The sequence below is a fragment of the Elaeis guineensis genome, chromosome 7 (genome assembly GCF_000442705.2).
Source record: "Elaeis guineensis isolate ETL-2024a chromosome 7, EG11, whole genome shotgun sequence".
NCBI lineage: Eukaryota > Viridiplantae > Streptophyta > Magnoliopsida > Arecales > Arecaceae > Elaeis > Elaeis guineensis.
The window spans coordinates 13,278,686-13,296,896 of record NC_025999.2 but is presented as its reverse complement, the minus strand read 5'-3'; the positions used below and the strand labels follow the sequence as shown (position 1 = coordinate 13,296,896).

Here is an 18,211-nt window from a genome sequence, read left to right as displayed (position 1 = left end):
TCCCCCTAGTATAAAAATATTCACCTACAAGAAGTACCTAAACCAATAGAATACGATAACCAATTAAGTCCATGCGCTCTCTCATGGAGGCTCGAGCCACGACAACCAATTGAGTCCATGCGCTCTCTCATGCAGGCTCGGCGATCGAGCCCACTTCCTGAAGCCGAACGCGTGCACCCTCCCAGCTTCCCGTCCACCTCGTGCTAGCCGGAAGTTTCCCTACCCAAGACACGGATTCCCTGTTCCTCCCCAGCACCACCTCATAATTAACCGTACTACCACGCCTGTGCTTGTGGCTCGTAGTCGTTCCGCCCTTCACCAACCATTTAGTGGACACACAAACGACCACAATAGACCAAACCATACCTGACCAATCGCTACAATATTAACAAAGACATTTAACAAATAAGTTGGTAGGTGTGGTCAAGTCGCACAGAAACTTTAACGCTGAGTAGAGAGAGAAGAGAGAGGCGAGATAAAAGAATAAAAGACGGAGGGCAAAGGTACATGGGCCCATGTCTATAAAAGAAGCAAAGAGCCGAAAGAGACGGACGAAGACAGTTGTAACCTCCCGTCCCCTCTCCCTCACTTCCAAGAAGTCGAGAGAGGGCGAGTATGGGCGAGTGTGCCATCTTAAGTCCCCCCGCATTAATGCCTCCAAACCATACGCCGTGACGTCTCTCTCTCCGTACTGTGTTCGCTTTTTTCCTTCACTCAACCGAATCTCCGAACGCGATCTCCTCTCCTCCCCCGCCACCCCCTCCCCTTCCTCGTATTTATCCTCCCTCACGGACTCCATCAGTCCCCCTGCACTACTGTCATCTGAGCTACGTTATAACCCTCCACACCACCCCCTTCTCTAAACTTCTTCCGTCTCTACTACGAGAGTGAGTGAGAGGAAGAGAGATGGATGTGAGCAAGATAACGCTGGAGATCTTCTCCAAGCTGGAGAAGAAGTGGTTAATGGAGTGGGAGAGTACTGGAAACCTTTGGTCCTCTCCCATTTCCACTGCCGACAAGAAGAAGGCCAGCAACAAGAAGACCCGCATTTTGAGTATCGACGGCGGAGGCGGCCTTAAAGGTCTTGCCGCTGGACAGGCGCTGATCCACCTCGAGGATTGCATCAAATCCGTGACGTCTAATCCTCATGCCTCCATCCCTGACTACTTCGATCTCGTCGCCGGCACCGGCATTGGCGGCGTCCTCGCCGCCATGCTCACCGCTGACGACGCCTCCGGTCGACCGCTCTTTTCCGCCCGCGCCGCCATGGAGTATCTCTGCTCCAAGCGCCGCCACCTCTTCCGTCCCTCTGGCATCCTCATCCGCCGCCGGAGGCGGCGCTTCTCCGGCCGCAGCTTCGAGGGTGTCCTCCGCGACGCCCTTTGTGGCCCCGATGGCCGCGCTCTCACTCTAAAGAACACGTGCAAGCCTCTCCTTGTCCCTTGCTATGATCTCAACAGTAGTGCTCCCTTTGTCTTCTCCCGCGCCGACGCCGTCGAGTCGGCGAGCTTCGACTTCGAGCTGTGGAGTGTTTGCCGGGCGACGGCCGCCACACCGGGGTTGTTCTCGCCGTGCAAGCTCGCGTCGGTGGATGGGAAAACGGCGTGCGTCGCTGTCGACGGGGGGCTTGTGATGAACAACCCCGCCGCCGCCGCCGTCACCCACGTGCTCCACAACAAGCGGGACTTCCCCGCCGTCGCCGGCGTCGAGGACCTCCTCCTCCTCTCCCTCGGCGGCGGACCGCCGCCTCGCCAGCGGGCGGCGGCGGCCGGTGAGTGCTCGGAGCGGGCGGTCATGGAGATCGTGCTCGACGGAGTGTCCGAGACCGTTGATCAACTTCTCGCCAACGCCTTTTGCTGGAATCCAACGGATTACATCCGGATTCAGGTTTTTTTTTTTAAAAAAAACCTCTTTTTTCCATTTACGTAAAAAATAAGAAATCTCCGTTAAGTTTCTGACGGCGTTTGATGCAGGCTAACGGCTGGGAGACAGAGAGGGAGGAGGACGGGGAGGACGCGGAGGGGCTGAGGGCCGGAGAGTGGATGCTGAAGGAGAGGGGGGTGGAGTCGTTGCCGTTTGGAGGGAAGCGGTTGCTGACGGAGTCTAACGGCGAACGCATCGAGGTTTTGGTGCATCGGCTCGTTGCGTGCGGCTTCGCAAGCGATGACCCCCTGCCACCCTTCAAGGAAACTGCCGTTAGAAAGCTGTCAGATGGCCGTTAATTTTAGTTAGTCTTCTTTTTTTTCCTTTTTTTTTTTTTCCCCCTCTGCTTTTTGCTAGCTCAGTAGTCAGATGAGGAGTTTGTATTAGAAACTCTAATCAACTGATGATAGAAGCTAGTTTAACCAAATAAGAATCTTTTTCTTCTTTAATTGTAGTAGTTAAATAAGAAAATTAACTGTTACCTTCTTTAATGTTGATGCCTTTTGGAGAGGGTGAATTTACTGAATATTAAATCATAGTACTCCCTCCTTTTCCGCGCGCTCTCTCTCTCTCTCTCTCTCTCTCTCTCTCTGAAACTGCTAGTTGGGAGCACGTGACATGAAACTCTGAGACAAGATCCGTGAGATTCTGTGGAGAAGGGGTGTCCAATTGATCACAGTAATTGGAACTTCCACAACCCACAAGGAAGCTCTAATGGCATGTATTATTCAATATAATGATACGTTTGATAAATCTCTTTTTTTCTCAAAAAAAAAAAAAATCACATTGTTTCTTATCCATAAAAAAAATAATGCCACATTGCTCAAAAGAATGGGTTGGCCATGTAAAGGATCTCTTGCTGAGGGAAAAATGTCATGATGTGGTTTGTCTGATTATTTTTGTAATGAAAGATTGTTATCTGATTATGATTAATTGAAGTAATTATAGGAAGTAAGTTCCTCAAATAACCTCCAAATCAGGATGAGGGATCCATTGCAAAGTGTCATCCGCAAAGTATGTGTTTGATCTTTGCATTCGCATGGTGGTTAAGAGGCTGCTTGCTGTGCTTGCTCTTGCATTTATCAAGTATCTTTAGCTAGCTAAGTGTTTTGGAAAGCGATGTGCGTGTTTGGAGGTCAAAGGCATTATTTTTTTTATTCTTTGCCAGGCTTTGGGAGTGTCACAAGCTGCAAGGTCCTCTGCGCATGCGCAGGGGCCAGCTTCAATATAAGATGCCCCTATAAAACCTAGTCCATTAAAAATTACCAGTTGAAGTGAAACTTTTTACGGAAGAAAGCAATGGTTTCATTAGATAAGGCCGATTTCAATTTGAGATCTTATCAATCTTACTCAGTTGATATCAAGAAGGATTTATTAATCTTCTTCAAAGGCATGCTCACTGGTACCACTGATCTTTCTTCTTTCAATTGTACTTAGAGCAAGTTTAGCCAGGGGCATTGGACTCTTAGAATAGGAAAGGAAATGAGAGAATCCCATTCCAACAGCTTGGTTGGGGGAAGGGTCTCATTCTGGTTCAGATTCAAGAAAAAAATGTGAATACCCTAATCTTCTAGAATTCAACCTTTACTCTTCTCTTGTATTCAAATCCTATTTCAATTTTTATTAATGCTAATCTTTTGACTGAGGTTGGCTTGGTTGGAGAAAGGATGTGACTAGTGCTATGCATGATGGCTTGACCTACAAATTAAGTTTCTAACTAGAGTTGGCTCTAATGGAGATCCTCCAATACTCAAATCAGAAATTTAAGAAACACAAAGAAAGAAGCTAATAGAGAGAGTTGAGTACATACCCTAAGGGTCCCCTTTGGCTCTTTATTTATAGGTGGAAGCGGAGGTGCCATAAGGAGGAACGATAATCAGATTGTTATTCCTACCTTATCAAACGAGATATGTTTGTTATTTTTTACCTTATCCGCCTGCAGCAAGCTGTTACTAGGAATTTTGGGATTTTTCTAATCACACGTAGTTTGGAAAATAAATCAAATATAATCATTTCTCGAAATATTGGTTTAGCTCGATTGCATAAGCACCTCCGGTCGGTCAAGACAAAAGGTCAACCTTGTCTAGGAAATCCAACACATCGGCTCATCCAAGATAAAATTTTTCTCTTCGTATTAGATATTTTTCACTCTCGAGTCTGAGTTAGAGTTAAGTCGGATGAAGAGAGTAGATCGATTTATCTTTCTTGAATTTGCGAGGGACCTGTGTCACATTCATATTGCTCCATATGAAACATCACGCCTTTTGATTGGCCATCTATGAGAGGTCAGTCTAGCCAATTAGAGGGTGCCAGACGTCGACCAAGCAAGAGGGCTAGCTGAACTGACATATCATCAGCACCATCCAAGGTATGTATAAATAGGGGCCCAGTTTGTTTCATGTTTACCTTTACCATTTCACCATTCTGAGCTCTAAGGTGATGGGCGATTTCTGATGAGGGTGTGGCAACTTCTCTAAGTTCTTCGATGAAGCTCTAGCAAGCTTCCTTGGCAACCGATTCTCAAGCACTCATGGTTTGGCAACAGCTTCGGTCCTCTCGATCCTCATTCTTTTTTTTGTTGTTATTCCTTCATTTCTTGTTCTTCGTTTTACTCTTTTCTTTTCTTGCCTTTTGCTTTTTCTCTTTATTTCCTTATCTCTAGATGAGTAGATCAAAGAGTTTGGCAGGGAGTTGGTCTCCAACCAAAACCTATATCTGAGCTTTGACTCTTCCTCGTCTTCAAGATACACCCCATGGGATCTGATGTTGGGTATAAGTTTGAAGAAGAGATCTTCGTACCTAGGTGATTTTAGTCAGTACTGGATGCAGATGATATGGAATTAATCCAAACTCAATTTTGGATCCCATCTGAGTACCGATTGAAATTTAGAACCAAGTGGTCGGATTTGCAACCCTTCCCCAGGTCAGCTCAAACTTTTTGAGGAGTCCTTTAGGGTTGATCTCAGGCTCTCTCTTCACCCCTTTTTTATATATCTTTTTCGCTTCTTTAATATGTCATTGAGTTTGGTTGTGCCGAACTAAAGATGATTTATCTGTGGCTTTGTGGTCGTTTGCTTTCTGACTGAGGTTCGACTAACTATCATACTTTTTAAGGCATGCTTCACTTTCAGGAATCATCCCTATGCTAGTGACTAGTGGCATGTATCTCCTTGGAGAGATGTTCCTCCTCTGATCTTAGATACTCCTTCAATTTATTACTAGAATGAGAGGTTTGTTTTTGTTTCTTCTTGATCCATGGAGGACTAAGGCTTTGCCCTATGGGGCCAATCCAGAAAATCGATTCTTCGAGCTCCAAGCTTAAGGGATGAAGAGTTTCGATATTTCAAGACTCTGATCGGATTTAAGGTTCCATCGCTGAAGGTGCTGCTGTCCGAATAGATACTCTTCAACATCAACATCAGACTCAACCAGACCCACCCACGAGGTGTCTCGATCTTCCTTTATTTTTTTTGACTAACTTACCTCAATTTGATGTGGAAATGAGGTCAGATGAGCTGAAAAAGATCAAGAAGGTGGTGCAGAAGAGAAAGAAAGCATCAGGCGCTATCAAGGCCCAACTGAAGTACCCATGCATCGAAGCTTTTGGGTGGAAGAGCCGACCCTAGCCTGACACGAGGCCAACGGACAGTGGAAAGCTTGTTGGCCTATATCGATGTGGTTCTTGCTTCCTTAGTTTGAGTCCACTTGCTGGGTGTGGAGCCACCACTCCGATCTCCATCACCTGCTCCCCGAGAGGGAGGGGGCCTTCACAGTCATCTTCCTGAGTTGGAGCTCCTAGGTCGGGCCCGACCCCTGCTTCGGTCGAGTAGGGGTTGTGCATCCCATTAGTTCAACCAGCCTCCGACTCATCACTAGAGAGCTGGAGGGTCGCTCATTATCTGGTTCATGGGCTTCTTCTTTCGATCGATGCCAAGAAGCTTAAGGAAGCAGGCTCTAGCACCCAGTAGAGGAATGTAGTGAATCCTTCATCCAAGTAAGTCATCTTCTATTCATTTTTTCTTATCTTGCTCTTTATTTATTGTTGCTTCTTTAGACTAACTGACCTTTTTGTTTCCTCCCCTTTTTTTGTGGTAGCTTGGCCACTATATGGCCATTTTCATGAAATCAATCAAGTTGGCAAGGTTGAAAGTTTGCCGAGGCTCTTTGTAGAGCTGAGGTAGTGGAAAAGAGGGCCCCTAAGGTAGAGGAGGTCAAGAAGAAGGCCCAAACTGAGGCTGAGACTGAGATGAAGTGCCTGAGGGAGGTGCTTAAGAAGGTCAAGACAGAGCTTGCCTCAAAAAAGAAGGTCGTCGGATGATGGAGGCATTCCCAGCCTCTAAGAATTTCATCGAGGACAAGACCAACCATGCCGTGAGTCCTATATTATCAGTTTAGGAGTATGCCGGTAGAAGGTCCTTAAGCGCTTGCCCGAAATGGACCTCTCCTTCTTGGATTTGGATGAGGATGATGCTGACCTTACCGAGCTTTCGACCCTCTCAAGTCTTGAGATTGTTGCCACCAATGCTGTCTTTGCTCTAGTTGTCGAAGATGCTTCTTCCCAGGCATGTTCTTGCTCCTGAGACTTAGACTTGCCTCATTCTGTTGTTTCTCTTATTTATTTTCTTTTTTATGTTATATAAAGATCAACTTGGTATTTACTGAGCGAGTTTTATAGTCGGCTATGCTGACCTTATGTCTAAATCAATGAAGTGTATCTTTTCTTCAACTTACTTTTTATATCTTTTTGTGCATTAAACTATCCCACTAACCTTAGAGATAGCCTTAGTCTGGCTCCTTGAAGCAGATTGTTGGTGTAAGTGGTACCTTGATAGCTTTTAGCTGAAGCTGACTTTGAGTTAGGCATCTGATCTGTGAAAATTGCAGCATCGCTTTATGTAGGTTATATTTAGAAATTGACTTGATCTTTCTTAGGTCGGCTAGCATAAGTCGAGGTGCTCAGGCACCTTCTCCGTTGGGGCAGTCTTTTGAAGGTAGCGTGCAACTCCTTTAGCTCAGAGTGGCTCTGAATATCTTTAGGGCATCCTTATATGATTATTTTTCTTAGTTTACGAAGGATCCTAGTTTCGTTCATTTAAGTCTTGGGTCAAGTCGGCATCGCCGATGCACTAAGCTTTTGAGGGTCCCTCTTAAAGAACTTTTCTTTGCCAAACTATCAAGTTTTGTAGCTTGGCTCATCTTAAGATGAGGGGTTACTTTGGATTAGATCAGCTTTGTTGATGTTTCAAGCTTTCAAGGGTCCTCTTATGGGGTTACCCCTCACTTCTCGTATGGCCAAGATTTTTAAGTCAGCTTATCTTATAGACGAGGGGCTATCCAAAGGTCCTCTTATAGGGTTATCCATCACTTTTTGGTCATTTGAGGCTTTTGATTCAGATTGTTGGAGATAAAGTTTTGGAGCTTTCGAGGGTCATTTTATGGGGTTTCCCCTCGCTTTTTGATCGCCCATGGTCTTCAACTCAGATTGTCACGGATAAGATTTTGGAGCTTTTCGAGGGTCCTCTTATGGGGTTACCCTTGTTTCTCCAATGACCAAGATTTTCGGTTTAGCTTGTCTTAGGGACTAAAGATTATCCGAAGGTCCTCTTATAAAGTTATCCCTCGCTTTTTGATTGCCCAGGGTCTTTGACTCAAATCATCATGGATGAGGTTTGGTCAATGAATTTATCCTGCAAAGCTCAATGAAAAAAATTTACTTTTTATTAAAAGAAATGGCTATTATATTATTGATAGTATATCCATAGGTTCTTTGAATTCCACTGTCGAGATAGTGGGGTTCCATTGAGCTGCTTCCAATGATAAGTTTTGGGCCTGATAACCTTGTCCACTTGATAGGGTTCTTCCCAGTTTGGGATGAGCTTCAATTGGTCATCTAGTTGAGATACTTTGACTCTTCTCGACACCAGATTATTGACCTTGGGATATTTTTTCTTTAACATGGTATTGTAGAATCAGACTACTATGCACTAATAGGCTGCCATCCTTATCTGAGCTTGTTCCTAGAACTCTTCGAGTAAATTTATGTTTGTTGCCCAGCTATGCAACCCAAGAGGGGGGGTGAATTGGGTTTCTAAAAATTTTAGGCTTAACTAATGACTTATGAAAAATGTTCGTCAATAGCTAAATGAATGAGGAGAATAAACTTAATTCAAGACTAATTGCCAAAAGCAAGAATGCAAGAAAATAATGAAGAGTTAAAGAGAAGCAATTATGTACACCACAAACAAAAGGATTTATAGTGGTTCGGTGCCAACCTTGCACCTACATCCACTCCCCAAGCTTCTACTTGGGAATTCCAATCCACTAATCTTGTATTCAACCCGAATACAAACGTCGGAAACTCCGACTCTAGCTATCCCAAGCTAGTTCACTTATTTTTCGGGTACAAGCCAACTCAATACACTCCGATTCTAGGTTCGGATCAACCTTCTCTTGTTTTGAAACCCCTCCAAAATAAAAACAATCACTCAAACTGAGTAAAACAATTTATAGCACAAATAAGTATAAAGAAAGCTCCTTTAATGAGCGAATATAACTTTAAATACACTTTACTCAGGAGAAGAAGACCCTTTTTGGATTTCCTCAAAGTGGTTGGAGACTTGAATGTGCACTTGAGGAGTTGGTGAGCTTGGTTTTAAAGGCTTCTTCAAAGCTTTGAATGAACTCTTGATAAGGGCTGAAAAGTTGGCTTGAAAAATTCTTTTTCAAATTCTCTCTTTTGAATGCTTTTGAATGCTCTCTTGAATGCTCTTCAAATCTCTTTCAATCTCTTACTTGTTTTCCACCTTTTGGATCCTTTTATAGCTTTAAGAAATAGAAAAAAATATTCTAGGCTGAAAAAGAGCCGTTAGACCACATTAAATGAGCATTAAAAGCACTTAAAATGGATTAAAAACTAGCCGTTGTAAAAAAATTCCATCACAGGGGTCGACTCATGGGTCGACTCATGCCTGGGGGTCGACTCATGGGTCGACCTCTGTGGAAGAATACCAGAAAATAGGATTCTGTGATTTTTGGCCTAAAAACTGCAGGGGTCGACTCATGGGTCGACTCATACCTTGGGGGTCGACTTATGGGTCGACTCACAGGTTGTATCAAGCCAAAAATCTGCGTGCCAAACAGCTCATGTGCCATGAGTTGACTCATGGGTCGACTCATGAATTTCAAACATGCATAACTTTCAAAATACAAGTCCAAAAATAATAAAATTTTTGCCAATGGATCACAAATCTTTTGTTCTATCATTTAATACTTTTAAATCAGAGTTTTGGTAAAATTATGATTTTACCCCTGAAGAGCAATAGGTCTTTTTCAAATGAAAATTATTAGTACCCCTTCAACTACTTTGTAATCATCAAAATCAATCTAAGGAGCAACAATCTTTCCCTTTTTGATGATGACAAAATACTTGAACAAAAGTATCTATGTGAATCATGAATTTTAAAAGAATGCATTATAAGTAGTTTGAAGATAAAAAGAAGATTTATTACCAACTTATAAGTGCATTTGCTTGAGAAGAAGATTGATTCTTTTGGTATGTGATACAAGTGCTCATTTGCATAAATAGTTTGCCCATTTACTTAAAGATTTAAAAATTTACTCATTTGATTATGTGATTTTGGTATTAGAGTAAAAAATTTATTTTTGTTATCAGAGCAAGTTGTATCTTGAAAATTTGCTCATTCTCATTTGATTATTTAGTTTTAGTATCAGAGTAAAAATAATTAAGTGTACCAATACATGTCTAAGAATTAATTTGTAAAGTATATCAGAGCATGTCAAATTTTAAGATGTATCAGAGCAAGTCTAATTTTAAAGCATAGCATGTCTAAGAAGTAATTTTAAAGGTTGCTCATTTGCATTGTACTTAGCAATTTACTCATGTATTTTTAAGTCATTTAATAATTTTACTTTTGATATTGTTCTTTAATTTCTCCCCAATTCATTCATTTTATTTTCAAGTCTTTTAATAATTTATAATTTTACTTTTGATATGTTTCTTTTTCTTTAATTTCTCCCCCTTTTTGACATCATCAAACATTGTTAACTCCCCCTCTTTTTCTGAATACGTTTTCTCTTTAGTGTTTCTTCAAACTTCTAGTGCTAATCATTAATGTTTGCTCCCCCTGAATACAGCAATCATTAACCAAAATATGCCATAGATTACCATAGATATGAATTATCAATAAAGAGAAGATATATAATCAAGAGATGATAGACACCATTACAAAGAGTAGATATATAATTAAAAGATGATTAAAACCATAGTTATTTCAATACATATTTCATAACATAAAAGTCAGCTAGCTAATGTCATTACATGGCCCAAAATACAGATCCTAGAAAGAACAAGAGACTAACACCTAGGATCTAGTAAAGCTCATGACTAGATAGATCGGAGTCATCAGAGATAGGGTGAGGAGATGATGGATCTCGACCAAGAGTACGTCCTCTACCCCATCTGTCTCTGCCACGAGTGGAGGTGCTGGCACGAGCAGGTGAGCGAGATGAACTAGGAGGCTGAGAACGTTGAGAGGCCAAAGACTGGACTGAAAGAGTGAGTCTAATGGAATCAAGAACGTTCAGTGCTCTCGAAACAGACTGAAGCAGAGCAGTGAACTGAGTAGATGCATGCTCACTCGAGCCTCTGATCTCTCTCCTCAATAACTCATAACCACCCTCCAATGCATCTCTGAGCCTGCCAGCCTCTACAATAAGGTCTGTGACCTCAATAGTGCTCTCCTGTGGCTGAGGATGGGCCAAGACTAAGACTTGCCCCTGCAAGTCAAGAACTCTCCCAGTCAGTCTCAAAATGCAATCCTTGAGCTGCTGAATCCGAATAGACTGATCTGTGATCAACTGAAATACAGTGGAGATATGGAGGATCAAGGTCTGATCAGAAGAATCTAATGATGTGGATCCCGGTGCAAATGCAGAAGTGCTTCACTGACGAGAAAGCAAAGAAGCCACACGCTGAGAAATCTACTCAATCTGATCATCAGCCAATCTGAACTCTGAAGAAGGTGCACTGCTGACTGGCTGCTGAACTGATGTGTACCTCCTGGTGAACTTTGAAGGGCCAGCCTCTGGATCTGAAACAAACTGGATATCTGGAGATGCTGCCCTGAAGTCATGGAGAGGAGATGAGGGACCTTCTTCTTCAGCTCTGTTCTCTACTCTGTCTTCAGCTCTCTCCTCAGAACCCTTGATCCAACCACCATCAGATTTAGTGAATCCCATACGGTGCAGAGTGTGTTGGTTGATGGTGTCTGCATGAGAAAGCTTAGCAGATGCCTCCCCCTCAAAACTGACTCCAAACCTCCTGAAAACTAGTGTGAGAGCCATATCAAAAGGCAGATGTGCCTTGGATCTGTTCAGTGTCTCTCTCATGGCCTCAATCATTAAAGCAGGGAGGTTTAATGGGGTTTGAGTGATCACATGAAATATTATACAAATATCTCGACCAGAAAGGAGGTCATGCCTACCACTCCTTGGGAAGAAAAGCTTTGTCACTAATTGATGTAAGATTCTCATTTCAATTGACAAAATTTTGGCTTCCAATTTATTCAAACTTCCCGAGTAGGTTCCTCCTAGAATTACATTGATCCCCTCTTCCTTCACTGGGAGTTCCATGTAAGAATATCCCTCACAGGGCAAATGTAGTATCTCTCCCAAAATAATAGGATCCAGACAGATATCAACTCCCTTAACTGTAGAAGTTACTGTTCCATTGCCATAATACAGATTTTGATAAAATTCTCTAACCAAGTCTACAAAAGTAACTTCCTTGAGAGAGCAGTAAAAACCCCAACCCTGGTTTTTTATCTTTGTCCCAAAGGAAAAACTTTCTTTTTCAAAGAATCTAAAATCCACATTCTTGCCGGTTTCAACCTTCCTATCAGATAGAGGGATTTTGCTAGGGCTAAGGGGAGACTGAGAGGGACCTTGAGCAGACACTGAAGCCGGAATGGGAGCAGTGGAGGACTGAGCAGCTTGCCTTTTCCTGCGGACGCTTTCTTCCAGCTCACGGACTGATTTTCTTCTTTGAGGAAGCTTCATCTTTGGGGCCATTCTCACCACAAGAGCAGGCAGGGAGACTCGGAAGACCAAAAAGGTGAGTAGAAGGAGGGTTACAAGAGGATGGAAAGGGATTTTGGCAGAGAGAAGAGATGGTTTTGAGAAGAACGGTGGAAGCTAGGGCACGCTCCAACCGCTTCAATCAAAGGAGAAAGATGCGAAAATCTCCTTTCCCAAGGAGTGATTTGAGGTGGAGAGGAGAAGGGAGACTGCTCTTGGGCTAAATCCTTGATTTTGGAGAGAAAGAAGATGAGGGTGATGGGTCTTGGAGGGAGGAAGACGAAGAGAATAGGGGGTCGGCTCATGAACAAGTTTTAAGATAAAAAGAAATGAACCTGTGGGATGTTGGCCAAAAATTACAAGTATGCCATAGGGTCGACCCTAGGGGGTCGACTCATGAATCACAAAAATTCAGAAAAAATATGAATAAATTCTGAAAAAATTTAAAATTTTGGGAGAAGGAATTTTGCTCAATGACAAGTTGTGAGAATGATAATCTTAAGCTTTTAGGACTAAGAGAGATGATGAAAATTGATCTCAAATCGATTCCTTGGAAACACTTAGGCATACGGATCAAGAATTCCTAGATTTCTCCTAATTTCACAGAATCTATCCTCGCTAAGGGTCTTTGTAAAGATATCAGCTAATTGATTTTCAGTGCAAACATATTCAAGAGTTATATCTTTGTTTTGAACATGTTCTCTTATAAAATGATGTCTTATTTCAATATGCTTAGACCTTGAATGTTGAATTGGATTTTTAGTTAGATTTATGGCACTTGTGTTGTCGCATCTTATGGGTGTTTCATTAAGTTTGATACCAAAGTCTTCGAGTTGTTGCTTAATCCACAAGATTTGAGCACAACAACTTCCGGCTGCAATGTATTCGGCCTCAGCCGTAGACAGTGCTACCAAATTTTGTTTCTTGCTAAACCAGGAGATTAGGTTAGCTCCAAGAAATTGGCAAGTTCCACTAGTGCTTTTTCTATCTAACCTACATCCTGCAAAATCAGCATCTGAATATCCTAATAAATCAATTAGTGAGTCTTTAGAGTACCATAATCCTAGAGTTTGAGTACCATTTAGATATCTAAGGATTCTTTTAACAGCATTCAAGTGAGACTCTTTAGGATTAGATTGATATCTGGCATACAAACAAACACTAAACATGATATCAGGCCTACTTGTAGTTAAATATAATAAAGAGCCAATCATACCTCTACAGTATTTTAAGTCTACACATTTACCTTCTTCAACCTTATCAAGCTTACATGAGGGGCTCATGGGTGTGCCAATTGGTTTGGAGTTCTCCATTCCAAATCTTTTGAGTAGTTCCTTGGTGTACTTGCTTTGGGTGATGGAGATTTCTTCTTTTGTTTGTTTGATTTGGAGTCTGAGGAAGAAGGTGAGTTCTCCCATCATGCTCATCTCGAACTCTCCCTGCATGAGCTTAGCAAAGTCTTGACAAAGAGACTCATTAGTAGACCCAAAAATAATGTCATCAACATAAATTTGTATAACTAACATATCATTTTGATTTCTTTTAATGAAGAGGGTTGTGTCTACATTACCTCTTGAAAAACCATTATTTAGTAAAAATTTGCTTAGCCTATCATACCAAGCCCTAGGTGCTTGTTTTAATCCATATAAAGTTTTATTTAATTTAAAAACATGATTAGGAAAAGCATGATTTTTAAAACCTGGGGGTTGTTCTACATAGACTTCTTCAGCAATATATCCATTTAAAAATATACTTTTGACATCCATTTGAAATAATTTGAATTTCATAAAGCAAGCATATGCAAGTAGAAGTCTAATGGCTTCTAATCTAGCAACAGGTGCAAAGGTCTCATCAAAATCAATTCCTTCTTCTTGATTATAACCTTTAGCAATCAATCTTGCTTTATTTCTTATTATATTTCTATGTTCATCTAATTTGTTCCTAAAGACCCATTTTGTGTCAATTATTGAATAATTTTTAGGTCTTGATACTAAAGTCCATACATTATTTCTTTCAAATTGATTAAGTTCCTCTTGCATTGCATTAATCCAATTATGATCATTTTTAGCTTCTTCAATAGTTTTTGGTTCAAGATGAGATACAAAAGCACAATGATTAAATACATCTCTAAGTGAAGAACGAGTTTTTACCCCATGCATAGGATCACCAATAATTAACTCTTTAGGGTGATTGTGAACATACCTCCATTCCTTGGGTAGGTCATTTGTACCTTGAGATTGTTCTTGAATTTCTTCACCTCTCTCATCTTGTTTGTCTTCTTGTTCCTCGTCCTCTTGAGTTGTTGAATCTTTCAGAGTGATCTCCTTCATTCCTTCTATTAGAGGATCTGCATCATCAACACCCTCATTCTTCCTTGAAGGAAGATCGTTAGATTCATCAAAAACAACATGTATGGACTCCTCTACTACTAAAGTTCTTTTGTTAAAAACTCTAAAAGCTTTACTAGTGGAGGAGTAACCAAAAAAGATCGCTTCATCTGATTTTGCATCAAATTTACCAAGTCTTTTTTTGCCATTATTTAGTACAAAACATCGGCAACCAAAAATATGAAAATATGCAATATTCGATTTTCTTTCTTTCCAAAGTTCATAGGGGGTTTTCTTTAAAATTTGTCTAATCAAAGCACGATTTAAAATATAACATGCTGTGTTAATTGCTTTCACCCAAAAATATCTTAGAAGGTTGCTTTCACAAAGCACAGTACGGGCCATTTCTTCTAAGGTTCTATTTTTCCTTTCAACTACCCCATTTTGTTGGGGTGTCCTAGGAGCAGAGAAGTTATGGCCAATTTCATTTTCATCACAAAAGTTTTCAAAGTCTTGATTTTCAAATTCAGTTTCATGATCGCTTCGAATATTTTGAATTGAAAATCCTTTTTCATTAGTGACTTTTCGATAAAATTTAGTGAAAATATGAAAAGTTTCATCTTTGTGTGCTAAAAAAAAAACCCAAGTAAAACGAGAGTAATCATCTATAATTACAAAACCATATCATTTTTCTCCTAGACTAGTGGTTCTAGTTGGTCCAAATAAGTCCATATGCAAAAGCTCTAAAGGTCTAGAAGTTGAAACAATATTTTTGGATTTAAATGAAACTCTTGTTTGTTTACCTAGTTGGCATGCATCACAAATTCTATCTTTTTCAAAATTCAGTTTAGGCAAGCCAAGAACTAATTCTTTCTTAATTAATTTTGAAAGAGAATGCATGCTAATGTGTGCAAGTCTACGATGCCAAAGCCAACTAGTCTCATTAACTTTAGCATTCAAGGATACTAGGCATTGCATGTTTATTTTGGCTAAATCATTTAAATCTACTATATAAATATTGCCATGTCTATGTCCAATAAATTTAATGCCATCGTTAATAGGACTAGTTACAATGCAAACAGATGATTCAAAAATAACTTTATACCCTTTATCACAAAATTGTCTAATGCTTAGTAAATTATGCTTTAAACCATTAACTAACAAAATATTTTCAATGTATTTGGAGGGAGTGATACCAATATTATCTATACTGATGATCTTTCCTTTGTCATTATCTCCAAAGGTGACCATCCCTCCATCCTTAGCATCAAGCATGATGAATTGTGATTCATCACCAGTCATGTGTCTCGAGCATCCACTGTCAAGATACCATTTCCTGTTTCCTCCTTGGGATGCTAGACACACCTGCAAGCAAAAGTCAAGTTTTTGTTTTAGGTACCCAAGCTTTCTTGGATCCTTTTTGGTTAGTCATAATGGTTCCTTTTGGAACCCATATTTTCTTTATAGTTGAGTTTGCAGATTTGTTAAAGAAGCAAGTGTATGACTTATGTCCTACTCTACCACATTTGAAACAAGTAATATTGGTAGACTTGTTACTTAAAGAGTTTACATAAATATTTTTCAGATATTTTTGTTTCTTCAAGGGGTTATAGCCAAGTCCAGCCTTATCATATACGGCTTTTTGATTATCAAGAATCATATTGAGTTTATTTGAACTCAAGGTGAACTTTTCTACTATTGGTTTCAGCTTGGCAATTTCATTCTTTAAGCTTTGATTTTCTTGAAGCAAGGTGGATTTTTCAATTGAAAAGTTTTCAGCTTGTTTCAATAAAGATTGATTTTTCAATTTTAACTCTTTGTTCTTCATCCCTAGTTTCTTTAATTCATCAACTAAATCATAGAATGCTTCATGTAATTCTTCAAATGTAAAGTTACTAGGGGTTTCGAAAATTACCTCATTTTCGTGTGCCATAAGGCACAGGTTGGCTTGTTCGGTTGAGGTTTCCTCATCGGAGCTTGAGTCATCACTCATACTCCATGTGGCCATCATGGCCTTCTTCTTGAACTTCTTGGGACCTTTCTTCAGTTGTGGACATTCGGATTTGAAGTGTCCCGGCTTCTTGCACTCGTAGCAGATAAAGGGTTGGTCTTTCTCTTTTTCTTTGCTTTGTTCCCCTTTTGTGAATGGCCTCTTCCTCATCTCCTGTTTTTTTTTTCTCAAAAATTTTTTGAATCTTTGGGTGATGAGTGCCATCTCTTCATCCTGTTCTTCATCTTCAGTGTCATCAGTTTCTTCATCTGGTGGAGCTGTGGATTTGAGGGCAATGGTTCTTTTCTTTTTGACTTCTTCCTCTTGATGTTGCTTCATGCTTAGCTCATGAGTCATCAAAGATCCAAGAAGCTCTTCTAGAGGTAGAGTGTTCAAGTCCTTGGCTTCTTGGATGGCAGTCACTTTGGCTTCCCAAGTTCTTGGTAAGGACCTGAGAATCTTTCTTACAAGCTCACTGTTAGTATAGGACTTACCAAGACTCTTTAAACCATTAATAATATCAGTAAAGCGAGTAAACATTTCAGTAATGGACTCATCATGCTCCATTTTAAATAATTCATATTTATGCACAAGCATGTTTATTTTAGACTCTTTTACTTGATTGGTTCCCTCATGGGTTACTTCTAACCTATCCCATATTTCTTTAGCAGATGAGCAAGTAGAAATGCGATTAAATTCGTTTGCATCAAGAGCACAATAAAGAACATTCATTGCTTTAGCATTTAATTGGGCCATCTTCTTATCAACCTCATCCCATTCTTTCTCGGGTTTGGTTGATTCCTCACCATCTATAATTTTAGTGGGTGTGTGAGGATCGTTTACTATGATACTCCACATATCATAGTCGAGTGCTTGTATGAATATTTTCATCCGAGCTTTCCAATAGGTGTAATTAGACCCATTGAAAAGTGGAGGTCGGTTGGTGGATTGCCCCTCGGCTAGAGAAGTACCGACGTGGGTTGCCATAGATCTTTGGCTCTTTGATTATTTAGATCAAAGAAGGGCTAGAGCACCGGATTCTGATACCACTTGTTACCCAGCTATGCAACCCAAGAGGGGGGGTGAATTGGGTTTCTAAAAATTTTAGGCTTAACTAATGACTTATGAAAAATGTTCGTCAATAGCTAAATGAATGAGGAGAATAAACTTAATTCAAGACTAATTGCCAAAAGAAAGAATGCAAGGAAATAATGAAGAGTTAAAGAGAAGCAATTATGCACACCACAAACAAAAGGATTTATAGTGGTTCGGTGCCAACCTTGCACCTACATTCACTCCCCAAGCTCCTACTTGGAAATTTCAATCCACTAATCTTGTATTCAACCCGAATACAAACGTCGGAAACTCCGACTCTAGCTATCCCAAGCTAGTTCACTTATTTTTCGGGTACAAGCCAACCCAATACACTTCGATTCTAGATTCGGATCAACCTTCCCTTGTTTTGGAACCCCTTCAAAACAAAAACAATCACTCAAACTGAGTAAAACAATTTATAGCACAAATAAGTACAAAGAAAGCTCCTTTAATGAGCGAATATAACTTTAAATACACTTTACTCAGGAGAAGAAGACCCTTTTTGGATTTCCTCAAAGTGGTTGGAGACTTGAATGTGCACTTGAGGAGTTGGTGAGCTTGGTTTTAAAGTTTCTTCAAAGCTTTGAATGAACTCTTGATAAGGGTTGAAAAGTTGGCTTGAAAAACCCTTTTTCAAATTCTCTCTTTTGAATGCTCTTGAATGCTCTCTTGAATGCTCTTCAAATCTCTTTCAATCTCTTACTTGTTTCCCACCTTTTGGATCCTTTTATAGCTTTAAGAAATAGAGAAAAATATTCTAGGCTGAAAAAGAGCCATTAGA

General features: G+C 40.5%; 1 protein-coding gene across 1 annotated transcript; it reads left to right on the top strand.

The window, feature by feature from the left end:
• The first annotated feature begins 758 nt into the window (after positions 1-758).
• Positions 759-2,458, top strand: LOC105060117 (probable inactive patatin-like protein 9). Its single transcript, XM_010943733.4, has 2 exons — positions 759-1,887; positions 1,974-2,458. Exons 1-2 carry the CDS (start codon positions 907-909, stop codon positions 2,220-2,222), a joined length of 1,230 nt encoding a protein of 409 aa, XP_010942035.1. The 5' UTR covers positions 759-906; the 3' UTR covers positions 2,223-2,458.
• The last annotated feature ends 15,753 nt before the right edge of the window (positions 2,459-18,211 follow it).

Excerpts from the sequence above, each read along its gene's own strand:
- LOC105060117 (XM_010943733.4), top strand. The coding sequence starts at position 907 with ATGGATGTGAGCAAGATAACGCTGGAGATCTTCTCCAAGCTGGAGAAG. Across the intron at positions 1,888-1,973 it reads CGGATTACATCCGGATTCAG|GCTAACGGCTGGGAGACAGA; the intron begins GTTTTTTTTTTT and ends CGTTTGATGCAG.